The 26,078-nt window shown below is 37.1% G+C and overlaps 1 protein-coding gene and 2 long non-coding RNA genes across 6 annotated transcripts; 1 reads left to right on the top strand and 2 right to left on the bottom strand.

Annotated features, from left to right (window-relative positions):
* Nucleotides 1–75: 75 nt before the first annotated feature.
* On the top strand, nucleotides 76–20,670 carry Xe7 (A-kinase anchor protein 17A). Of its 4 annotated transcripts, none has more exons than XM_019043586.2 (9): nucleotides 76–263; nucleotides 10,953–11,030; nucleotides 12,257–13,027; nucleotides 13,840–13,988; nucleotides 15,993–16,200; nucleotides 16,552–16,644; nucleotides 17,986–18,106; nucleotides 18,596–18,727; nucleotides 19,474–20,670. In XM_019043586.2, the coding sequence occupies exons 3-9, from the start codon at nucleotides 12,266–12,268 to the stop codon at nucleotides 20,517–20,519; spliced, it is 2,511 nt and encodes an 836-aa protein (XP_018899131.2). In that variant the 5' UTR covers nucleotides 76–263; nucleotides 10,953–11,030; nucleotides 12,257–12,265; the 3' UTR covers nucleotides 20,520–20,670. The 4 variants fall into 4 exon arrangements, with proteins under 4 accessions (XP_018899131.2, XP_018899136.2, XP_018899135.2 ...); XM_019043591.2 differs by having other exon boundaries at nucleotides 12,108–13,027; XM_019043590.2 differs by having other exon boundaries at nucleotides 12,103–13,027.
* On the bottom strand, nucleotides 2,894–10,936 carry LOC109031818 (uncharacterized). Its single transcript, XR_002008846.2, has 3 exons — nucleotides 7,440–10,936; nucleotides 5,767–5,930; nucleotides 2,894–5,471 (listed from the first exon to the last, which is right to left on the bottom strand). It is a non-coding gene; the product is annotated as an uncharacterized lncRNA (long non-coding RNA).
* Nucleotides 20,671–21,576: 906 nt separating the features above from the next.
* Nucleotides 21,577–22,927, bottom strand: LOC140223972 (uncharacterized). Its single transcript, XR_011899225.1, has 2 exons — nucleotides 22,446–22,927; nucleotides 21,577–22,257 (listed from the first exon to the last, which is right to left on the bottom strand). It is a non-coding gene; the product is annotated as an uncharacterized lncRNA (long non-coding RNA).
* Between the last annotated feature and the right edge of the window lie 3,151 nt (nucleotides 22,928–26,078).

The raw sequence follows: 26,078 nt of genomic DNA, 5'->3' as shown, positions 1-26,078 counted from the left end.
TATGTTGTGTGGAGGAGGAGGGGAAGCATGAAACGTTGTCGTGGGGCGATGTTGATCGTTGCTTGTCGTTGGTTGCTCTCGGACTGATAAGTGACAATGTTTCTCTGGTTTCTGTAATTACTCATTATCCCTAAAACATTTCCTTTAAAGTGATTACCTAGATAACTTATTATTAAAGTACATACTACACTTAGTGTAATTTGCTCCGTTGCTGAGAATACTCTTCAATATCTCATTAGATTGATCCAATCTTGATGTGTCAGGTAACTGCCTAACCTCCTACCTGCTCCTACACTTACTTTCTAATTGTAAAATTCATATTTTTGAAAAATGTATTACCATCTTAAAGCTTTTTTAATAATCTAAGTATTACTATGATCTTTTTCCTATATGTATGATGATTTTGACAGGATTTATTTGTTTGAAAATATTTTACACTGTGTGCTCAACGAGTCACTGAGCTACTTACTGATGCCTGCCAATGGAAACTTATTAATTACATGTCATGGAAAGTTTCCTTTATACATCTGGTATCTATATTTTAAGGCAAAGTTGTTGTATATTCAGTAATAATTCAGTAACTGTCAGCACAGGATGGTTGGGATAGATCCACTAAGGTCTAACTGCTTACCTTTCCTCATATGCTTTGCACGAAGGTTCACTCACTTCTATATTCATGGAGGCTCCCGAGAACTTTTATCATCTGATCATCATGAAGTTTACCAATCCTGTCCGCTGAAGACATTTAGTTTTCATGCACAAGGTTGCCGGAAACATTTTTATTTCCTGATGCAGTAAGCTGTTCCACGCGTCTTATTAACTACATACCCTTCGTGATGGCTTATTGCATCAGAAACTCAAAAATTTGGATCCATGTCATTTTACATGCTCAAAGACCAATTTAGTTTCTGGGTTTCTCATTTTTTAGTTCAGCTAATCCAGACAAAGATCTTGGATTACAGCTATTAACAGCATATTGTATCTAGTCAAGGAATTCAGAGAATGTGAGCTGGTTAACTCTGCTCGTTCCTAACGGGAATCGAGAGGCTGTAACTGCGTTCCTGTGACCTTGTGTCAGTAGATGAAACTCAGCGGTGGTTTAACACGTGCTCCCATGGGAAAACGCCTGACGCGTGTTTCTTTTGTGCCAATATCTTCTCGGGGGTTGATCAAAATTCATAAGAACCTTTTGGAGAGAGGATGAAATTTCACTTCAGAAAACTAACTAACCCATATGTGATATTGTCTAAAAATTGAGGAAATGAAAGCGTAATACTTACCGAAAATCAGTACTCCACTCAGATTCAAACATGCGCTCATGCAACTTCCGCTGATTGAGGGCCACTCTGACCTCGAGATGCTTGTTGTTTTCGGTAGATATCTACTAGCTTGACGTCACAAAACTGACTAGTTATGGCCTCTCCATTCTCGTAAGCACTGCTCTGCTGTTCCATCCTCCCATGAAGGTGCATAGACATGGACAAGTTGTCTTGCTGGGTAATTCAGTGATTGTTTTGTCACAAATCAAATACAAGTTAACTTGCTTGATTGTTAGTGATCGTTTTGTTTTTGATTTGCAACAAAACAATCGATAGTAATTCAAGCACATTTGTACCAGGATAGGACTGGCATGTTTACTGGTTAACATTGAATGGGTTGTCTAAGTACAAATAACTTTTATTGGGTGAAATTCAAAATCATTGTCCACGTGTGCTAAGCTGACTATTTCCATTGTCGCTAGTAAATATAATCCACAATTCGGAAGAAAAATAGGGAAATACCTTCAGACAAGCTCGTTTCCACACCACCTTAGGAGAGCCCGATCAGGTACTGCTCCCGGAGGTAGAGCTTTTGGCGCGTTTTTTTTAACGTGGTATCGCCAAGAGCCCTAATCCACGGGGGAGGGAAGAGGGGAGAGGAGGGGAAGAGAGGAGGGAGGGAGAGGAAGGGAAGAGGAGAGGGATGGAAGAGAGAAAACAAAATAAAACACTTACCAACGCTGCTGTAGCTCCATCCACTGCTGCATGTCGTTTTTGACACTGCCAAAAAAAGGTGTGCCCGCAGGAGACGTGAGTAGTGCCCTCCACAATTGATTAACGTGAATAATTAGAACGGTATCTTACCTTCGGTTGCGGGAACCAGCGTCCAGCAGCAGCACCTGAAACAGAGAATACAAAAAAGAAAAGAAAGGAAAGAAAAAAAGAAAAAAAAAAAAAAAATTCGACGATCCCGGTACGATGGCGTCCAGCAGCAGCACCTGAAACAGAGAATACAAAAAAGAAAAGAAAGAAAAGAAAAGGAAAAAAAAAAAAAAAAAAAATTTGACGATCCCGGTACGATGGCGTCCAGCAGCAGCACCTGAAACAGAGAATACAAAAAAGAAAAGAAAAGGAAAAAAAAAAAAAAAAAAAAATTCGACGATCCCGGTACGATGGCATCCAGCAGCCCCAACCCCGGCTTCCGGCGTCCAGGTTCCTTTCCCACCTCCTCCCTTTTTTTTTTTTTTTTTTTTTCTGTTCGTGGCTTGCTGAGATCCTCCGGGGCGCAACGCCCCGGAGCCGCCGTCGCCGGCAGGGGCGCCCGCCGGGACCCCATAAGGGTCCGCTGGGCGCCCCCACCCCCGACCCCCCGCGAGGGGGGTCAAAAGCCCCCCCTTGCGGGGGGGCAAAGTGACCCCCCTCGCGGGGGGTCGGGGGCAGGGGACGCCCAACGGACCCACGGGGTCCCGGCGGGCGCCCCTGCCGGCGACGGCAGACCCCGGGACGTAACGCCCCGGAGGATCTCAGCAAGCCAGTCGCAGAAAAAAAAAAAAAAAAAAAAAAAATCCTACTCCTCCCCCCGTGATCCTAATCCGCGGCCCCTCCCCCCTTAGGAACCCTTCTCCGCGATCCTACATGAATCCCACGGACCCCCCTCTCCCCGGGAAAACCCCCCTTGGGAAACCCTATTCCGCGACCCCGCAACGAACCCCACGGACCCCCCCCTTTCCCCGGGAGCCTCCCCCTGGGAAACCTTACACCGCGATCCTTCCCAACCCCACGGACCCCCCTTTCCCCGGGAACCTCCTCCCTTAGCGAGTCACCCTCCTCCCCCCGAGCCCGTTTCTTCAGCAGCAGCTTCTGGAACAAACAAAAACATCAAGAATTATTAGTATGATTTGTAACAGGGGATAAGACTGGCTACTAGACTTCTAATTATTAGGCCCTCAGTATAATTAAGAAACTGTTCCATTATCATTCATTAGAGACGTATTTATCCTAAAAGGAATCATGTACATGGGATTCGCATGAAATTCGTGAAGTTCGAAGCATGAAACATAGTTCCTTTTAGCATAAATATGTCCAGTACTCTCTTGTCAAAATTGGACGTATTTCTGTCAAACGGAACCATGTGCATTAAGACATGAGCCCTGAGACCCATAAGCATATGCACATAAGCACATAGCATAAGCACAGAGTCCCGTTTGATAGGAATACGTCCAATTAATGAAATGTACGTCTTATTTTCCCAAATTTTAATTTGAATTATTGTCTTTGGACTACACCATGTAGCTTCAACTACAATTTTGCATTCAGTTGCAGTAACTCAACTGCATAACGCAAAAAAAACTTTTTAGGTTCTTTTAAAAATCGCCTAGTTATGTGTAAAATTTGTGGAACATATGTGTTTTTTACAGTGAACTGGAAAGATCATTCCTTTTTTCGTTATGCAGTTTACTTACTTTCAATTGAATGCAATATTGTTTGATAGTAATACATGAGAACTATACGCAGAACTGGAAGGAAATGTAAATATCTTTAAAAAACTGCAGATGGCATTCAAGTCAAGTGCTGCACAATAGTTTTAAAATAATTATGTTTATAGATTTTATACTTAATTGTAATCAATTAAAAATGGATTGAATAATTCAACTATTAAATTTAACGTTTGATAGTTTATACTTTTTAAATTTTACACAACAAATACACATTCTGGAGGGCACTACTTCCGTCCTCAGTGCGGAACATTTTCTTCGTTTCTGCAGACCTGAAACAAACTAAGAATAAAAAAAAAAGAAATGATTAGTTGGAGCTTAACCTAATTTGAAAATGGAAACTGTAGTGGGAAAATTTCATTGTTGATGCCAAATTTACTCATTGAATTCGATAAATTCCAATATTCTCTAATATGATATTAATTAATTAGGTATGTGAAGTTGAATGCAATTTTTCCATATTTTTGTCATGTTTTCTTTTTTTTTCGCTATTGATTTCATGAGCAATCAATCGGGAATTTTAATGTATTTTTATATAGTCATGCCAAAATCTCTATTAATCCTATACCATTAATGATAATTTACAATTAAAGAAAATCTGTTCAATCACAAAATTTTCACATCCCCTATGCTATCGTGCTAAGGAATAACACCGTATGAACATTCGAGAGTCGCCAAATTTCCACAGATAAAACGTACATTTCTGAGGAAAGATATGAATATATTTCCTCGAACTTTTCAGGAATTTTCGGTGAAATTGCGAACAAAATTATCTGTAAGATCAAAGAAAAATATTCATAAAGTTACCGAGAAATTCGTGTTTTGTCACAGAAAATTTGGCAACGCCTGAAGGTTCATACGGCGTTTTTATTCAGCATGACATTATGAAGGGGCACATAGCCTTTTTAGAAAGCGCGATGAGTGACATCATCACCCGCATTGATGCACACCGTGGTTATCAGTATTTTGGCTCCTCAAATCACTAAAGAAGGATTCCAGCGGTTGGCATTTAGAATTCATACAAAAGTCTTTTTGGTAGACCTGAAACAAAATAAAAATAAAAAAAAGAACGATTAGTCAACGCTTAACCTAACTTGAAAATAAAAACTTAAGCCAAAAAATTGTTTTGTTTACTCTGAATGGCCCCGTCAAAATTGATACTTTCTAAAAGTACTGTAATCATCTAGTAGTAAAAAATCTGGAACTCATTAATATCATTCGGAAAATAGTGCAATATTGTTCTCCATTTTCGTAATTTTTTCTTCAGCTATTGATTTCATGAGCAATTATTCAGTGTATTCTTCAGTTGTAGATTAATTAAAACTGCATGGGTACTTTCTGGTGAATTACACCAACATTTCTGTTAATTTTTGCAACACTACAAATAATTGAACATTCAAAAAGGTCCAACCAACTACCAAATTTTTACGTCCGCCGTCCGTCCAAAGAAGTACCATGAAACTGAGACTGCAAGGTATGTACCTTGCAGTCTCAGTTTCATGGTACTTCTATCATGGTTCATGGTATCATGGTTTCTTCATGGTTTCTTGCTATGTAGCAATAAGGCGAGTTTCTTCATCCTTCAAATTAATGCACATCACCGTGATTCAACTATATTGGTACCTTTAAATCACAGATTTTCCTCGATGGTAGGAAATGGTGTACTATAGTAAAAAATGATGTGAAGCAGCTTTCATTATGCTCGTTTTTTGCCGATCTGAAAAAAAAATGAACAAAAATCAATTAGTTCAGGTAAATAGAGTAAAATAAAAAGTAAAATGAAATGAAGTTGAACAGTTTTCAAAGTGCTCGTCCTCCTCGGTAAACGAGCAAAATCTATATGAGGTATTCAAAACAAAAAACCAATATAAAACAATGTGAAACTGTTTTCACTGTGTTTCTTGTCGCTCTGAAAAAGAACAAAAAGAAATACTAATATAATTAACATGGAGTTGAAAATTAGCTTGATATTTGAGAGAAAAATAAAAATACTGCAAAGCAATTTTACTTACAATTAATACGCTGAAAGTAGCTTCCACTCTGACCCTGTCTCTTGTCAATTAGAAAGTTAGTATGAAGCGTTTGAAGAGGAGGAAAAAATCCGATGCAATAAAATAAGTTGAAACCTTTGCACACGGTGCAAGAAGCGCTTTCACAGACTTAGTCTCTTGCCGATCTGAAAAAAAAAAAAATCAAGAAAGCAAAGCTAGTGAAGGAACAGCTAATGTAAATCGGCCGTGCTGCTGCAACACGGAGCTATGTGTATTGTGAGCCCTAGTATGCATATATTCTTATGAGTCTCAGGGCTCATGTCTTAATGCACATAACTCCATTTGGCAGAAATACGTCCAATTAACAGTGCAGCTCATGCGCAATTTTATATTTATTAAAAATTTAGCAGGGAGTAGTATATAGATGGCCCATTGTGACGTTTCAAATCGTTTTTCATGTCTAATTTTTCTTTTGCAAAAACCAATCAGCAATTTTTGGAGGGTATGGATTCGATCGATAAATGAAAACGTGAATCCATCGACACCGATTCGATCGACAGTTAATTTAAAAACACCCGTATCGATTCGATCGGCATGAATGGATCGAAAAATGAAAACGTGAATCGATCGACAACCGTGAATCAATCGACAACCGCGAATCGATCGGCAAACCCGTGAATCGATCGACAAACCTGTGAATCGATCGACAAAAGCCGTAAATCGAACGAAAAAAGCCGTGAGTCGATCAACAAACCCGTGAATCGATCGACAAACCTGTGAATCGATCGACAAAAGCCGTGAGTCGATCGACAAAAGCCGTGAGTCGATCGACAAAAGCCGTGAATCAATCGACAAACCCGTGAATCGATCGACAAACCCGTGAATCGATCGACAAATCCGTGAGTCGATCGACAAACCCGTGAGTTGATCGAATTTTGTCGATCGAATCGGTGTCGATCGATTCATGTCGACCGATTCACGTTTTCATTTTTCGATCGATTCATGTCGATCGAATCCATACCCTCCGCAATTTTTCACGAAATTTTTGAGAATTGTCTTCTCCTTTTTGAAAATATTCATGGAGAATGAATGGAAGATACGTCGGCTAATTTTCTCGGAAGAAGTAAAACACTGTTGAATATTTAGAAATTTTCAAACGATATAATAGTGCTACGCATTCATTAACTATAGCCATTTAATTTTAAGTCATTCTCAATGCAAAACCATGATCTGAAGAGAGGGAAAAGCATTACTTTCAGTCTAGAACAATTGGAAAAATAATATGAATCATTGTTGATTTCATTGATAATTTCTTTCTTTGAAGAATAGTACTCTACTGATTCATAATATTTTGAAATAGGCCGTGAAATAGGAAAGGAAAATAATAGGATGAACCCAATGAAATTCAAACTTTCAAAACAAAATATTCAAGGATAATTTACGATAACTTTACGATTCCGAAGTAGAGATCGAAAATAGAAAAATTAAATTTTAAAATTTCAAAAATAAAAATTTCAAAATTTCAACAATAAAATATTCAAAGATTGAAAATTTTAAGACTCAAAAAAGGGAATTGAATATTGAAAAAATAAATTTTAAAATTTGAAAAATAAAAAGTTTCAAAAATGAAAAGTATACAGTTCAAATATAATGAAGATAGAAGGTACGATAAAGCTATTGTCTGCTATACTCACATACAAGGAGCTTAACTCATGTTGCGATTCCACTTGCTAATTGCACTGCACCACTAAACCACTGCACCATTAAACTACTGTACCACTAATCCACCACACCACTTATCCACTACACTACTAAACCACTGACCCACAGACCTGATGACCCATCGAGCCACTTCGCTCACTGAATCCACACTGATTGAACTTTAGGGGTGGGGTTGCTCTTTTATAAGCCCGGTCTGTAGCCACCACAAGCAACCCCCCAACCTTCCCCCCCCCCCTGCTGACCTGACTCTTGCAATTAGGATGTCATTTAGAAACTTTTTCCTTGTTTTCCAGTGCCGGGAAATCCGAACTTTTTGGAACAAAAGGAGGAAGGGACATTCCTTCTAGAACACCATTAGCCAGGAGTGCGCAAGGGTCTTTTGTTTTATTGAGACGACGGCACCTCACGTGTCCAAAACAATGAAAGGGAACTGCCCCGCGAGTATTCTTCTTTCGGTCCATCATATCCCCGTGCTAAGGACGTGTAATGAGAACGGCGTATGAACATTCAAGCGTTGCCAAACATTCCTCTATAAAATACTAATTTATTTTTCAGGAAAGCTACACATATTTTTCCTTAAAATATTCAGGTGTAGCGTTATTTTACGATCATAGGTGGTTCCAAGAGGGGGGGGGGGGGCGTAGGAGTTCCCGATCGTTCGATTGTAGTGATATTAAAATTAATGATTGACTCAAGTATTACTAGAAGACACGATCGTCATACTAAACATCCGATGTGGTGCGACGGTCGTGACAAATTTTAAACAAAAACGGCGGGTGTACTCAACAGCAATGAGGTAAAATATCGAAAGTTGGTAAACTTGCAATTGTATTAAGGACCACAAAGTGGGCACAAAGATTTTTCAGTATATCACACGCTTCCTAAAATAAAGGGCGTGACGGTCGTGACGCAAAAAACGGTTCAGTTAAGTATACTTACCCTTCAAATCGTGGTAGAATTTTCAAAATGACTTTGGGCGATTACCGCACAAGCTTGCATCATAGGAACACTTCACTTCATTTCACTTGTACACTTTCAAATCACTTTCGCAACGATTTAACCGCTCCTAGCGACCGTTTTGACAAGCAAAAACACCTGGGACGGTCGTGACGTGAAACTTAATGACAGCATAATCTCGAAATATATATTGGCTCTCATATTTTGGGTGGATGACAAATTTTTTTCGTTATCAAATGCATTGTTTACTCAACTGCAAGTATTTTTGATGAAATTAGTACAAAAGTCAGAAATATTTATTAGACCAAAAAAAAGTTATGAGGTTGTAAACATTGCAACCCTCCAATCATGACAGTGACGGTCGTGACATTTTAAGCAGTAAAAGCTGAAAATGAAGCTTAATCCATCAATTTACACAATTGTAATGGTTATACTTCGTTAAAAACACTCATTTTTCATCACATTTGGTGAAATGTGAAACTTTTTATTACTTATTTTACAAATAAAACGATCATGACTGGAATTGGACAGTTTTCGTAGAATTGCCAAAGTGTGCTAGTAAAACGGAAAAATTACGCAAGAATCACCGCAATATCGCGGCAAATACGCGATTGTTCCAGAGGTTTCATAAAATTATTTAATATTACGCGTTATTCGCTTCGATATCGCGGCGTGTATAACAATTTTACAGCGGTTAATGGAGAACACTAAAGATACAACAATTTTCACCTCAATCGTGGAAAATACGCGAATTCAACACCGATGCGAGCATAATTTTCATTAGCGTAGTTTTGGATTGGCGAAATGCTATGAATCTCCTTCAATTTCGCGTAAGACCGCATGTTCTTATGTTCATCTCGTGTTCTGTTTAATGTTCTTCATCAACCGTTGTAAAGTTTATGTACACGCCGCGATATCGAGGCAAATAACACGTAATTTTAAATCATTTTATAAAACCTCTGGAACCATCGCGTATTTGCCGCGGTATCACGGTGATTCTCTCGTAAGTTCTTCTTTTTTCCTGCCAAATGGCGGGAAATAAAACGCATTTTGCGCGATATCGAGATGAAGAACGCGTAATTTTGTAGGCTTTCACGAATCCGCTTGTAATATCGCGTGCCTCTCGCGATATTGAGATGAAAAAATTTCTTACTTTTCAAAAGTCGGGATGGAAACGAGCAACTATTCGAACTCCGGAGTAGGTATGTGGTATCACGCAAAATTGAAGGAGATTTATAGCTTTTCTCTTATCTGAATTTACTACGCTCATGAAAATTATGCTCGCATCGATATTGAATTCGCGTATTTTCCGCGAGTCAGGTGAAAATTGAGGGCTCCTTAGTGTGGGTTCTTCATCAACCGCTCTAAAATTTTTGTACACGCCGCAGTCTCGAGACGAATAACACATGATTTTTAATCATTTTACTTTACCCTCAAAGATAAGGAATTTAGACAGATTTTTCGTTCTCATGAAAAATCGTGTTTTCTAAGATACGTGGTTGCGTTCTATATTCGGTTGTGATGGTCACGTAACGCTTAAAGCACCACTGCAAATAAGACAAACGGAACCAACAAAATACGGAAATAGAGCAAGGGAAAAAATACGCATCGGTGACGGCGGAGAGATACAACTATTCATGCTTGATGGATGTCTGTGTTGCATCATCAAAATTGAAGGCGCGGGGCGTGGACTCGCATCGCTCCGCTTTACGCTTTTCATGAGGCGTGGTTCGGGTTCGGGAGAAAATTTTGAAAATGAGTTCAGAATACATCTGTATTAATATTCGATTTTTTCTTTTTTTCAATTTGATGTGTAATTCTGTTTTTACGGTGAATTCGTAGATAGACCTGTATCTAAAGCTTGTATGTGCCGACTCCATAAAAGCTGCAGGTCGCGTGTTTTTAGACAGTTTCGGGTCAATTCGACCCGGTTTGGGCCTGTCACCGCAATCACACGTTGAATGTGGGAGCTGAATATGGCTTGAATGTGGAAGTCATCAGCCCGATGCCTGAATTTTGCGCGTGACGCGCAAAATTCAGCAACGATTCTCAGCAACCATCGGACCAATTTTGAATTTGTCTTAACTATTCGAGAAGATTTGATATATATTTGGATGAAAATAACTCGAATTTGCTAAATTCAGCGTCTGATTGCGGCATAAGAGAGTCAATCACAGACCCATAAGGTGCAAGAGCTCCATGAAGAATCACATTGTTGCAATTAGCTATCTTAGTAATTGAAGCAGATCTAACTAGTAATTTAAAGAAAAAACAATCGGTTGAAAAAAAAAAGAATAAAAAGATAGTATCATTAGTCGCACAAGTATTTTCAATTCAGTTTGGAGGAGTTTAGATCAAAATTTGAGAATTTGATAAACTCAGTCCTTCTAGTATACTTCAGGCAAGGGTAAGTCTAAAATGAAAAATGTGATCTTTTGGATCTATTTTCAAAGGAGTCTACTCCATTTACCTTCATTTTTCCCCCTCCTCTAGGTATTTTCAGTATTTTTTCTCTCGTTTGTTTCCAGCATCTGGGAAGGATTGCTCCTATCAGTATCGCTACTGAATCATAGTCACTAAGAAAAGCTGCTGCTCAAAACACATGGGTATGATTTTCTTGATTTATTCACTCCTAACTGTCTACAACATAATATTTTTATTGAGGAAACTCAAAATCACATGATTTTATTCAAAGCCCTAATCTAGTAGAAAGATAATTATTTTCAGAACGTTGCTGTGTTGAAAATGCCATGGAAAAAAGAAAATCTTTTGAAGATCCTATGTTGAAGTTACTAGAGTCTTCAGTTCTACTCAATTGTCAAAACTTTTCAAACATAATCTCATCTAAGTCATGTCGTCATGGAAATGTTGATTCTTAAAGGTTTCAAAAGAAGATGTCAAAAGCTTCTTTTACATGCTTGGAAGAATATTTCGACAGTAAAACTCCCAAACCACATATCTTGTTTTAATCTATCTGCTGCCATTTTATTTTTTCAAATTAGAATGGATCAACATCATTTCTTGAAGTTTTTGCAGAATTTTCTTCACACAGAGAAGAAAAACCTCGGAAGGAAAAAAAATAAAAAATATTGGGTTTCCTGGTTCCCACCCGCAAAATTGGCGAAATAGTGGTCATAATAAATAAATAATATACGTTTTAAGAAACTTTTTGGCTTGCTCCAATCAAAATCTAAGTGGGACACTGCATGCTTTGTTTGATTCTCTCCTTGCGTGTTTTATTTGACAAAATGGGTACACCCAGTCGTCAAACTCCTGAAAAACTCCAATATCGCTCACTTTATTGTCGAACAGCCGTTTCAGAGCCTTGCTCCATCTTCAGAAGATGAAGCCTTCATCCACAAAGATGAAGGGAGGCTCCGAAATAATTGTCCGACAATAAAGTGTAAGAACATAAGAATGTTTTAACAGGTGTACCCATTTTGTTTAGAATTCACTATTTGTAATTAGTTTCATCTCCATTCACGTTATTCAACCAAGTTTAACATCACTGGGAGTAGGACAAGTGTCATAAATTAAATTCTTTTTAAAATTATCGATGCATAACAAAAAGTATACCTTTTTCAAAATAGCACTTTCTCCAAGTTTTTAATAGGTATCTTGTTTGTCTACTAATACAGATTTTTTTTTTCTTCTCCTTATCTAAGTTTTATTTTGCAGTCCAGTTTGCTCCTTTCTTGTGCAAATTCTCTAGCCCCTTACAGTTATATTTAGCGATGACTGTACGTCTTTTCATCTTTCTGTAAATCTTGTGTCATTGAGCTGTAAATTCAACAATCTAAGATGGCTTCCATTATGTTCTTCGACCGCACAGAACAGCAAGATGAACGTCTTCCAGAGCTGTTCAGATCTCAGCGATGTCAAACCTCTTTCATCTTCTCTCAGCCTTTATCTGAAACCAGTCGCTCGTATAAATATCTCTGTTCTCATACCCAAATCAAAAAAGACTGGAAAAACTATTTCAAATTGGGAAATAATTGACCAACTCAAAAAATGGTCCCAGCCTGAGGTTTTTACTTGCATCAAAGTATCGAAAAGTACACTTGAATTCATTCGGTTTGAAGCTGAAATCGAAAATCGAGCGAAAATCAAGAATGTCATTGCTCGATTGGATGAACGCAAAATCAAAATTTCGGGATGGAGTGAATTGCTAAAAGTTCTGGCCTCAGAAGCAAAGCCTGATTTCCCCACTCGTCATGATTGGGACTCCTACTTTCGTGATGCTAAAAACATGAATGAAATGAAACCAGGGGAAAGGCCAGACACAATACACATCTCCAATTTGCCACTTGATTGGTTCAGAAACAAGCAGAACCGCGATCGACCTTGTGAATACCTTTTACGAAAAACTTTTGAAGTTTTTGGACCTGTAAGGGCTGTGGATATTCCAATAGCTGATCCGTATCGAACGCAAATGAAGTCACATATTTCTGGTTTCACAACGTTTCCACATCACCAGAACGTTGTTTTTGAGGCGTACATTCAGTATGAAGAATATGTAGATTTTGTCAAAGCAATGGAATCATTGCGTGGGATGAAGCTTCTGAAGAAAACATCTGATGAGGGACTAGCTGCCAATTTGAAGGTGAGTAAAAAAGTGTCTCTACTCATGTCCAAAGTTTGTCCTTATTTTCTAATCGAGTTCAAAAATTTCACCTAAGAATCTTGCCTAAATCGGCCATTTCCAACTTCTGCCTCATCTTAGAAATATTTTCAAGGTTTATAGAGAAGTATCTCCTGAGTTCATAACACTCACGATTTTTGAAAATGGATTGTTATTGGGGCATGGAAGGGGCCAAAGTTAAAAATTTAAAGCAAGGTATCTGATAAACTGTTTGTTGCAGAGATATGATCTTGGCCTTAAAATGTAAAGAAGATAATCAGCTTTCAGCTGATACCTCTGAAATTGGTCTATTGAAAAATTTAATCCATGGTTTGCCACCACATAAATTTAATTTAAAAATTGAAAAATGAGGACAAAATCGAGACTTTAGAAGTTGAGTTCTTAATGAAGCTCTTCTCGTCATTTTTTAAAAAATCATATCTCTGCTCCAAATAGTTCCCTTAAGATATACTTGAGATTCTTTCGAAACTCAGGCTGTTGATCTTAGTGAGATCTGTTATTTGTCTTGTCACAACCCAAAATCTGGAGTATTAAAAATTGGAGGCATGACACCATTTGGCAACAGTGGATACAAATTTCAAAATGGATCATTTCATAAATGTAGATTTGTAAGTAGTTAAAGCAGCTAAATACTTGATAAAGAAAGAGAGCTCTATCTCAAAGTGCTAAGTTTAAAGAAATGTAAGCTTGTTTCAGAAAAAAATTAGTATCCTCTCAAAAACTTTAAAACAAATTAACTTCAAATCTCTACGCCATTTTCTTAACAATTTCAGGTTGATTTTGATCGGACAAAACACCTAAGTGAATTAACAATCAAACGACGGAAATTAGAGCGAGAAAAGTTGATTGCCCAAGAACGAGAAAAAGAAGAAAACGAGCGGCTGAAGGTAGAGGAGGAAGAAGCAAGAAGAGAGAAAGAAAGGTATACTTTTTCTGTTTTTTAAAGTATGAGAATCAATTTCGTAATGTAATAATAATTCTTTTCAAAAAACTTACGTCCATTGCTCTTTTTTGAATTCACTTGCATCTTTATTTAGTTACATCTTTGACCAAAGGGACACATGTGTTCAAAGATGTCTGTAATGCTGACAAATATAAGAAAACGTTTGCAACATTTTTGGGGATCTTTTGTTCCTCTGCTTCTAGGTAACTGAATAAGCTACTGTAGGTAATTTCAAAACAGAGTAGAAGTCTCGTCTCCCAAAATCATTTTACGTTTCTTCTGGAACTGTCTTTTTAAATATTTACCATGAAATTCCCTACATACCTACTTTTCCCCCTTCTTAACTGAAAAGAAGGAATAGGTCCCTTTTTCAGGAATTCAACAGTGGCTAACCGCGGATGCCAACAAGTGCAGTTTTCTCAACAATGAATCATTTTTAGTTATCTTGTTTTAAATTCAAGGAAAAAAATTCTGTTGATCTTCACCTGTTAATAATTCTCCCTCTTTTTGGACTTCTTGGGGGATTGGTGGCTCATAAAATTTTGAATCTATAAAAAGGGTAGGGAACATATTGCAGAATTTGCGCTCTTAAAGTTTTAATGCACAACATCAGGTCCCAGCAGTTTGTCTGGTAAAGGCACGTGCAGAGGATTGCAAATAATCGGTTGCCCAAGCAGGTTTTCGATGAAGTTTCTCCCGCAAGAAGACGGCATGGATGTCCTGTGAAAGGTTGGCGACAGAGATTGGAAGAGGAGATCAGAAGTTGTCGATTGCCTACTGATCTAAGGGAGGATAGAGAGAAATGGCGATTGGATGTTGCAGAGCGAGAAGTTGCTCTGTAAAAGCAGCTGTTTCGTATATGTGTTCTCGGCCATTTTATTTTTCAACTCATTTACTCAGACCTACTTACCTAGAAATGTATTTCACGGACCTATATAGGACGTGAGGGCAAAGTAAAAATGTGCATCCACTTATTTTATGCAAGGAAACAAGAAACTGAGCTGAAACCGGATTCATAGAAAATTATTTAAACTGCTGTTCTCAGTCATTTTTATGATGCTGTATCATAACCAGACCTTTAAAGCTGATGTTTTTGTCAATTTTGCTGTAGCATTTTGCATGTTTCTAAACATTGGAATTTGATCAAATCACACTTATTACGTAGGATCGTCTAAGAACCTGCACATTGTTTACAAAGTCTTAAATGACATCGCCCTCAAGTATTTTCTCCATGATGCCAAAGTGGTATTATGAAAAAGTCACTCCTTCACTCATCATTTTGTCAATGAAGGGTGCATTTTATAAGTGACCGCCCTTGACATCATCACACTAGAGCCGTACAAAGCCACTTAGGAGATGAATTGGCTATTTAATAGGTAACTCTTGGGATGACTCTAAGCTCAGGTTTCTGCCTGTGTATTTACTAACATGTGGTTAAAAGAGTGTATCAAAATTTTACTAAAAAATTCATCAATGCAAGTTGCGCTATCTCCACAAAGAAACTTTCTCAATTTATCTTTATCATTACAGAGATAAGCTAGTTTTTGCGCAGTAGGTATGAAGGTAAGCTGTCAAATAACAAGATCCACTTGCCATCTATTATAGTAATACAATGCCAATATCGGACTTGATCATTTTGTGATGATTTCGTGAACACAAGGCTTTCAAAAATTTCATTCAGTTTGTGAAAAACTTTTTCATTTTCAGGCTATTGTCTGCAATGACTATCAGAGGCTGCCGAAGAGCATTTCCAAACTTATTCATTATCACATAAATATTTGAAAATATCCATGAAAAATTGGATCAACATTTTAACATGAGCCTATCTAACAGTGCACAGTCAATTAAATCAAATTAAATTGTGAGTTATTCGGGCCATAATGTTGATAGTCTTCGTCTTCGTCTTCGTCCCTTTATTTATATTACATATTTTGTATAATATGTAAATAATTTATAATAAAGTAATTTATAATATATCCTCAGGCAGAGCAAGTTGGAAGCAGAGAAGCAGAAGATGCTGCGACGGAAACAGCGAGAAGAACGGCGGAAGCAGAAACAGTTGCAGAAAATCAAGGCCATGGAAGCGGAAGAGATGAACAACAAGATAGCAACAGAGGAGAGGCTCTTGTTAATGGCTCAGCGGAAACTAGAGAGCATCAGGCTACTGGGTGAACTCTTCGATAGAGTCAAGGTATAAAATCACTTCAAAAAGTATTTTTTTGGTCAAGTAATCAGCTAAAGTATTTCTTCTCAAATTGCATCCTTAGTATACACGAAGTTGAATTGTAACAATTCTCGTGGTGTAAAATGAATTGAAAATGCTTCAGAACCTCTCCAAAGGTACGAATGAGTAAACAAAGATGAGAATTTTAAAATTACTTCCCGCAGATTTGAAAGATGATTTACTCAGTAAAACTCAATAAGTTTTAAGGAGATTTTGTATTATTTGTTCTTTTATTTTTTAAATGTGGTTCAAATATTTATTTAAACTTTTATGATAATTTGTAGCTTTATCTAATTTTATTTCTCGATCTCTTTTTAGGATCAAAAAGTTCAAGAAATGGAAAGAGAAAAAGAAGAGAAACGTAAAAGGAAGGAATTAATGAGAGAAATGGATAAGCATGAAAGAAGACAGGTAATTTGACTCATTTCTGAGTGTCTCTGTTTTTCAAGTGCTCCCTCCCCCTCCATTTCAACAATTTCTTTTGCGTAAATCGAATCTAGCTGATGCGTGTTTTGTTTGAAACAACAAAATATTGCTGTCTTTTTTCCTTGACTTTGAACAGCCGATTTATCAAGGTCGCGACTGAAGCAGTATTTTCTAGTGTTGCTCTGGAAAATAGCACAAAAACAGCCATTGCTTGTTGCAGTAATGGAGATGTTGCATGTGTGAGGAATTTGCGTTTTGATTGTTGATTCTTATGTAAAAGTTTGTGAGAAACACGATGGTGCCACTGGTTTTCTCTGAAATCAACTCCCAAGCTCAAAAAAAAGGCTCAAGTTGAGGCCAAAATGGCGGGGATATCCCATCCTACCCTGAGAGTCCACCTCTACATCAAGACAAACTCTCCATGCCAAAGATAGGGAGCAAATACATTGACAGGGCTGCCACTTTATTTGGGGACTCCAAAACTGAAAATACGGCAACCCTGCTAATGTATTTGCTCCCTATCTTTGCATGGAGAGTTTGTTTTGATGTAGAGGTGGACTCTCAGGGTAGGGTGGGATATCCCCTCCATTTTGGTCTCAACTTGAGAGCTTTTTTTAAGCTTGGGAGTTGATTTCAGAGAAAACCAGGAGCACCAAACGCAAACGTTTCTCGCAAACTTTTACATATGATTCAACAGTCAAATCGCAAATTCCTCACACATGCAACATCTCCATTGCACAATCATTTTCACATCAGAGGCTCCCAAATTTTGCGTGTGAAAACAAGCCCTGCCCCCCACAACACGAAACCATTTTGAACTAAATATGATGGCTGCTTGCTCTGCAGCTGCCATGAGTGTTGCCTCCATTGTTTACTTACTTTCTTGTGTCATTCCTTGTCAAGCATTTATCAAGTCATTCTGCAAAATTCAGCAATTGTGGTGTGTTTATCATGATTGAAAAGGGACAGAGACTTAGAAAATAAACTGTTATTTAGTTACCTCAAAATCTTTCTTAGCGGAGTTTTTTTAGCTCTTTTTTGAAACCAAAGTGTGCAGGAAAAATTATGCTGGTTGCTTGAAGAAAACTTAGGGGGCCAATGCCATTCATGAAATATGTAATTCTAATTTTGGGACTTTTTTACCCGCCTTCATCCCATTGTAATGCTTTTGTAACGGAGGTCCCTATCCTTTAATACATAAAAACAAAATGATGTAACACCTCAACCTCCCATATTATATTTTATGAATGGCCCCTAATAGAAATACATTTAAGAAACTTTGATTTTTCTATTTTTTATTGTGGATGACATTATCTGTTATTTCAGTACAAGAAGTCTTTAGCTGAAACTCCGAAAACCAAGGAACAACTACTAAGGGAAAAATTAATTGCAAAATTCAAATCAAATGAAGAAAAGCGTGTCGAAGCACAGAAAACAAAACCTAAAGGTAAAAATCAATTTTTTCTTCTGCTAATATCTAATTTTTAGGAATAACATGACACTCACTTGTCTACATCTTCATTTCCATTCTTTCGTACCACCTCAAATTTAAAAAATGCTGATGATAGTAAATAGGTTTTATTTTTCTACCAAAAAATTATTAATTTTAAAAGAAAAGGACAAAGTAAATTTTATCACTGTACGTAAGTTTAATGTTCTATGATGCAAAGATTAATTTGCATGGTTTTGGTGTGAGAACTACATTGAAAATAAGAAAGTACAATATGAGATGCAGTAACCTATCAACTTAAATCTGGAGAGACATCTCCTGAGAAAAAATGAAATCTGAAGAGTTTTGGAAGCCTCTTTTGTTAGTTTAAAGTATCACGTGTTACTTCAGTGATTTTTATTTTAAATCTATTTTCCTTTCAAGTTAAGATAATCATATTTTTTTCTTTAATTTCATCTAATCATACTTTTTTTTCATTCATAACAGTTTCCAAAGCTGTGATCAAAGGGGGTGTAGTTAGTGATGATTCATTTGACTCAGATACAAGCAGTCTGCCAAGTGTCGATGCCGAAACACTTAATCCACCAGCCAATACATCATCCGTTAACAACTGGAGAGGTAAGTCTAGAGAACTGATCCTATTTTTCTTTCGCCTTTTTTTTTCCATTTTCATTGAAGAAAGTGATTAATTCGCATGTTGCATCTGTGTATTATGATGATCAGGGCAAAGCTGATTTGCCAAAGAAGCATTTTTCTCCAACAAATTGTTAATACATATCAGGACCATTAATGCATTTCAAACCCGTGGCTCAAGTGAATTTTGCTCTTAAAGATGTCATGTTCTGAAGATGGGGATCATCCTGAAATGCATCAAAGGTCCCGACACATATTAGCAATTTGTTGAAATAAAAAGTGCATCTTCGGCAAATTAGCTTTGCTTTGATTTTCAGTGAGTTAATTCACTATTTATACATAAGTATTGTTCCTTGAGTTTTCAGCATTCCAAGGAATATTAATGCCAACCATCCCAAACAGTCAGATTTTGACCTTTAAGTCTTTATTAATCGGTACAAATTGCAGAATCATATATTTTAAAAAATATTTGATGTCCATTTTTCCTCTCAATCAATAGTTATGGTTTCTTTTTTCAGGACATGCCAAGGCATGGGCAATTTTGAGAAAATGCCTGGCCTTTTAAGTCTCAAAGAAATACTTACTGCCCATAGCTCACTCCAAATTCTAGTCTCATTTGACCGAAAATTTGTTCTCAGACAGCATGCTTTTTAGATGCGCTAGCCAATACATATATTTTCTTTGAAAATTATCCTCCTCTCAATAATTTTTTTTTTTTTCGTTTTTCCCAGGACGAGGCAGGGATGGTCCTAACGGCCGAGATGGTCCAAATGGTCGTGATGGTAATAATGATAATCGAGGACGAATTTGGGTTCGAGGTCGAGGAAGAGGTCGCAACGCTTTTGATGGGCGAGGAAATGACCGCATGTATGAGCGTGACAATTACCCACAAAGAAATCAGTACTATAATCGACGTGGCGGCGGTGGTGGTGGATATGGATGGCAACGAATGCGAGGTGGTTTTATGCCACCGTTCATGGATCCTTACATGTTAGGTACTATGAGTGAGTACTACAAGTATTTCAACAAATTAGTCAAAGGTAGCAGACGATCATATTCTAGATCCAGGTCTAGATCTAGGTCACGGTCGAGGTCTCGGAAAAGAAGCAGAGGTCGCTCTTACACTAGAAGTCGCTCTAGATCTTACTCCAGGTCCAGAAGCAGGACTCGATCCAGATCAAGAAGTTCGCGACGTTCACGGTCTAGATCCTATTCCAGGCACTCAAGGTCACGATCCAGAAGCCGTTCAAAGCGCTCAAGGTCTCATAGTAGGTCTAGAAGTAGAAATAGATCCAGGTCTAAAAGCCGCTCTAGGTCTAGAAGTAAATCGCGCAGTCATCGTCATAGGCATAGATCTAGATCACGTAGTCGCCGTGCAGATTCTCATAAATCTAAGTCTAAGTCAAAGTCAAGAGATGAATCTAAAGGGAAGTCACACTCTCCAGATAGGCGCAAGGAAGATCCAACGACAAAAAATCCCTCTCCTGAAACTGAGAGCAAAAAGACTGAAAATCTTACAGCAGACAAAAATGGAGATTCCTCCTCTAAAAAGGGGCACTCTCCTATTACGTTCAATGATGAAAGCAATTCAAAAAAGGATGAGAAAAGTAAAGCAAAAGACCCAAAAAGTGATGAAAAAAATTCTAGTAATGAACAAGAAAATAAATCTTCAAGCTCCAAGAGTAAGAAGAAAAAACATCATCATCACAAAAAGGCAAAGAAAAAGAAGAAGAAAGGAAGTGATGAGGAAAAAGAAACTACGGAAAAAGGAGAATAAATTAATATTATTAAGTGGGTACCCCTAATTCTCAGAAAACCACCAATTCAAACTGTTTTCTGGTACATATGAAGTGTATTTGTTTTAATTTGCAACCAGGCTATTTCTCTCCATTTTTTCCTCCATTGCCCTGAAAAATATGTTCCTCTCTTACAATAACTCAACTTCGGTAAATATGTATGTACATGGAATATGCACTGAAGCCTGCTGATAATCCTACGGGAGAGTGTGATACTTTAGTAAACATACTGCTCTCAATTTTTGTATTTTGTGACAGAAGCTTCTCTAATTTTTATTTTTTAAGTCAAGAAATCATCAAAATAGCTGTTGAGACTCCCCCTTCCTTCCCAATATTTGAAGATTTGTCAAAAAGGAAGGATAATTTCCAATTTTTTTTTATGTTCTCTCAATGGGATGTCTCCTGACAGTGTCCTCCAAAGATTATTTACTGAAAACGTTTCTCTGACAGAAACTTGAGATTTTTGTGAGTCAGGTCTTATTCTGCGTTGAGTAACTTTTAAGCCACATTGGTTTTTGGTAAGGATTTTTTCATAAAATATCTTACAGTTATGACTGAAGTCCTCAAAATGAGAAAATTCTGAATTTTTATAGCTCTTCCCGAAAATTTATTGTTTCTTGTATTTTGGCAACTGTAATTTTTGCTCTTTTCATTTTCTGGACAAAAATGGTAACTTGAAAAATCTAAAAACTAGCTTTAAAAATGATAACTTTGACTTTTTGAAAAAATTAGAATCAGAAAGAGCATTCAAGGTTCCGTGTGCTACAACAAAGCTTCTAAAGGAAGTTATGCAATTAAGTGAGGTAGTTGCAATCAGAATTTGAATTGAGCAAGACTCTATTAGTATTTCATTTTTTGGCGTCATGAGTATTACTTTACAAAAATAATTCCGCAGAAGTCACCATTGAGGGAGTAGACATTTTTTAATAAAATTAAACCAGAGAGAAATTGCGTTCCTTCGCTCTGTTTTATTCTGGAAAATCCTATTGCTGTTGTAAAGTATGAAATTACTTTAACTTTTTCAAGTTTCTTTGAAGATTTCGTTTTCTTTTTATATGAAAAATCTAGCAAATGCTGTTACAATTCAATATTTTCAGTGTCTCATGTACTTTTTTACTTTGAAATACATTACGCAGCTAATAAAAATGTATGATGCAAAAATTGCAGTTTTTAAGAGAAAAATCAACATTTCAGTTTGTGAAAAACCTGCAAAAATGTTTCCTAATCCTCTTATTTAAACCTTTCAAACGACTTTAGTATTTACTTTCTCCAATTCTAATAATTACTGGAAATCGCATCATTTTGTGTAAATTGCTAATCAGTGATTAGCAGTCTAGATTACCCAAGTCTGTAATCTCCCTATTTCAGTGTCATAATGTCACGCGTAGTACGTGCTAAAATGATGCCCTATGTTCTCATTCAATTTTCTTTTTTTTTTTATAGCTATTTAAGTGGGTAATCATTTTTCCTTATGATACCCAATTTTCTGTAACATCTGTCTTTCTTTATTCAAGCATCTGGTACTCTGGGGCAATTTCGCTCTCTCACTCTCTTGTGAATTCTTTTTACTTACCTTGTTAATCGTGTAAAACTTTTCAAAACTCACAAGTCTTTCATGTATAATAAAGTTTGAATCCTGGTTCTTTCCTTAGAACTTTAAGTGAAAACTTCCATTTCTCAACTATCGATTTTTCATTTTCAGTCAGGTTTTTTATCCATCTTTGTAGCTAACAAGGTGGAGAAATAATGCTGGGTCCACACCATTTTGCGGGGAAATCAAAGCCAAGAAATTCCAAAAATTATAATTAGAGTTAAAATAATATATTTTTGACTCTAATTATAATTTTTGGAATTTATTGGCTTTGATTTCCCTGCGAAATGGTGTGGACCCAGCACCATTTCTCCACCTTGTTATGTACGGTATTCCGGCCCTTTTTTAGTGTTTTTTCTCATTTGTAGCTAACTTAATATAATTTTCTCCTTCCATCTTGTTTAAAGAGAAGAATTCAGATTTGTGGTTTGCTTTTACTTAATACTCGACTTACTTCAGATTAACCTTTATCGAGTCATTGTACATTAATGTAACTTCCTGTTGGTGGGGATGAGACATCCTCATTACAGCTGTTTAGTGCATCTGTTGTTGTTAGATTATTTTAGTTCATCCTGACTGGGAAGAAACTTTTAAATATTTTCATATATACTGCCTACTTGAAGTTCCAAGCTTCATAGTGAAAATTTGTTCTTTTTATTCGCAAGTCAACCCATTCTACTTTTTTCCTTTCATCACACATTTAGCTGTAAAATTTTGTTGAATTATTTGCAGTTAATTTTCTTTTTTACAAAATGTTGAAAATGTAAAATTTTGCAAAATACAACAATTATATTTCTAAAAATTGATCTATTTTGTCCGTAACCATATCCTTTTTCAAACATTAAACTTATGATTAAAAAAATAGGGAAAAGAAATCATTGATAGAAAAGTTATTAATTAAATATTTGACTCAGAAGAGCTCCAGTTAAAGTCGGATCACAAAAGATATTTGTTCAACAATTTATATGCTTTTGTTTAAAATTGAGCAAGCCGTACAAATAATTGAGTTAATTTAGGACCTGCCCAGCATACCCTTTACGGCAGAACGACACTGGATGTTATCAACTTGATATTCTTTTGCTTCCTACCCAAGTGACGCAGTTTACAAAAACTTTGAAATAAAATTGCAATTTAGTGTAATAAAAATTGCTATATTTTTACATTATTTGGTCGATCAGTTCTGATCTTATACAATCAATAAATGTAGCTTCACGCTTCAGAAATATACACATTTTTAAATGTAAAAAAAAAATGGCAACTTTTTACAATAGTTTTATTGTAGTAAACTTCAATAAGAGAAGCCCCTTCAATTCGTAGATAGGCAAAATACACAACACTCCGACCCTGCAGTATGGCAGAAATGTCTGAACTTTAGGGCAACTCCGTGTGTTGGATTATGAAAACAAATCATTCCAGTGCATTTATATTTTCTCAACAAAATTGCTCGATTAGCTCATGCAAGTTTCGAATTTTAACTTCCAAATTAGAGATCAGCGTTTCCTCTGTAGTGCATTCAAACTCAAGAAAACACATTACTTCTGAAATCAAGCTGGGAATTCAACATTTCCGCAAGTTTTGTGGTGAAATCTATTGTTTCCAATCGATATCTTTTTTTAAAGTCTATAACTACGATGTATCACAGCAAGAAAAAAAGTTTATGAAACTCAAATCTAAATAACAAGTTTGTTCTGTTCTAAATGACTGACTTGAATTCCTTCGATTTTGGTATTTTCCCTGAGTAGGAAGTTAGAAATCGTCACCCTAGCTTGAAAGATAAGTGAAACAATCTCTCACTCATGTTCATTGATTTCACGCATATACATATATAACGTGTTCTAATTGAAATTTTAATGAGAAAGCATATCTCATGCACGCATGGAAAAATTATCATACAGTTCTCGCAATGCCGAGGGTGAACTTCAGGTCCCTTATACCTACTTTTCTAATCGCATAAAAACAATGCTACTTTTGTGGTAACAAACACCCCGGTCCTGATTACAATATGGTAACAAACTATTTGTTACTACAGAAGTAGCGCTGTTTTTGAAACCAGAAAAACGAGAAGGAACTGAAATTCACTAAAGAGTATATTGTAACAACAACGATTCTTCTTTTTCTTGTGGTGCAAAGTTCTGTACCCTGGTTAACGATTCATTAGTCTTAGACAGCGCAACTGTCAGGCGTGAAAGTACACATTCCTACATTATGAACGTACATGAATCAACATGAGGATAAATGATGTCATTCCAGCTACAAATTAACAATCCGGAAACAACGCGCTGGACCGCAGACGCAGTGGTGAAGTCAGAGAATTACTTCATCTAGTGAAGTGAAGATACCGAGCATCGCGTGGCTGACATCCTAGTTGTCATTTCAATGTTTCATCGAGGGACTGTCGCAAGATTTTCACGCGCATCAGTTTCTCGGAACTGCGTGCCTACCTCTAGTTGGATTGATCTTGCATGAAGTGTATTACTCTCACTTTCTGATGGAACCCTCACCAATTTCTTCGATACTAGGGGATACCCCCCCCCCCCCCCCCCGCACAGTGGATCGAGTCAATAGGGGTCGGACAATACTTGGAAACTTTAAACGCTTATAACTCCATTTATATAAAATTTTAAGGTTCCAAAAGTGGTTTCATTGGTTTTCTCGTGAAAATTTCCTTGGGAAGCACCCTTTGAAGTTTAAAATGTGACGAAATTAACCTCAAAATTTGCAATTTTAGTCAAACATTTCATGTCCGACCCCTCTAATTAACTCGATCCACTTTGCGCTGCTACGCGGCTAAACACCCCGAGGGCGCTTTGCGGACCCCTCGTAGGTTAATCTAAAAAGTTTGGGCTCATGTAGGGACTATCCTATAAAAATCCAAAAGCTATTTGCCAAACTGTGAAAGGAGATGAAATATAAGGAATTAATAATATGTCGTCAGAGTAAGAAATCGAAGAAATCGATAATAATGATACTTCACAATAAGGAAAAAAACATTTTCATAAAGAGTGATTCACGAAGACAAAAATGCCCAGAATTATCGAGGGAGTCAATAATAATGAAACTTTACCATGAGAAAGAAAATAATTCTATATAGATTACTTCTCGACTCATTGAAAAAATCCCTGGAATCGAGTGACTAAGTGAAAAAAAGTAGAAACAGATGAACGATGAAAAAAAAATCTGGCTGTTGCACTATGGAACTTTGAACTACTAAACACGGGAAACGGGAAAACGCGACGATTGCGATTGGGCCGCGCACAGCGGCGTACGCGCAATGCGTGAAGTGTCCATGCAGTCTTGCAGGCACCAACAGCGCGCTCCGCGCAATGCGAGAAGTATTCGTGCAGTCTTGCAGGCGCGAACATGCGGTTCCCGCCGATCGCAGTGTTTAGCTCGATCATTCAGACGCGCGCAGCGTTTTTCAACTTGTGATTTTGAAGTTTTTTGCATAGGTACTATTTCAATGGACCATTTCGACGGTGTAAGTCGGCAATCACATAACTCGGTTTGCGACGTCGCAGACTTCCTGACATACTTTATTTTTTAAACGGAAAACTACTCAACGGCAATTCTTTTAAACTACCGTGATTTTTCTTCTCTGTGTTTAGAAAATTCTACAACAACTTCAAGGAATGATGTAAATTTGTTCTCCTTTAAAAAAATAACATAGAGGCGGAGCTTTTCAGACACCGCAAACGAGTTACGCGATTGCCGACGACTTACCCTGTCGATTTGTCATTTACTCCGATCAAAAAATTAAAAACTACACAAAATCGAACTGATTTCCCTCTCTATATCTGCAACTGGTAATATAACTTCTCTAAAAACCAATATGTTATCGGCCGAAGTTTGGCAACCTTCGAATACCCATACGGCGTATCTCCATCAGCGCAGCAGAGCAATGCTGCCGTGCTAAGGAAGAACGCCGTATACAAATTCGAGGGTTACCAAA

Source organism: Bemisia tabaci, chromosome 2, assembly GCF_918797505.1.
Source record: "Bemisia tabaci chromosome 2, PGI_BMITA_v3".
In the NCBI taxonomy this organism is placed as follows: Eukaryota; Metazoa; Arthropoda; class Insecta; order Hemiptera; family Aleyrodidae; genus Bemisia; species Bemisia tabaci.
This window is presented reverse-complemented; position numbering and strand designations above follow the sequence as displayed.

What these genes read in the sequence shown, in the direction of transcription:
- Xe7 (XM_019043586.2), top strand. Translation starts at nt 12,266, where the DNA reads ATGAACGTCTTCCAGAGCTGTTCAGATCTCAGCGATGTCAAACCTCTT. An exon ending in GCAAGAAGAGAGAAAGAAAG is followed by an intron (nt 13,989 to 15,992) that starts GTATACTTTTTC and finishes ATATATCCTCAG; the next exon opens with GCAGAGCAAGTTGGAAGCAG. An exon ending in ACAGAAAACAAAACCTAAAG is followed by an intron (nt 18,107 to 18,595) that starts GTAAAAATCAAT and finishes CATTCATAACAG; the next exon opens with TTTCCAAAGCTGTGATCAAA.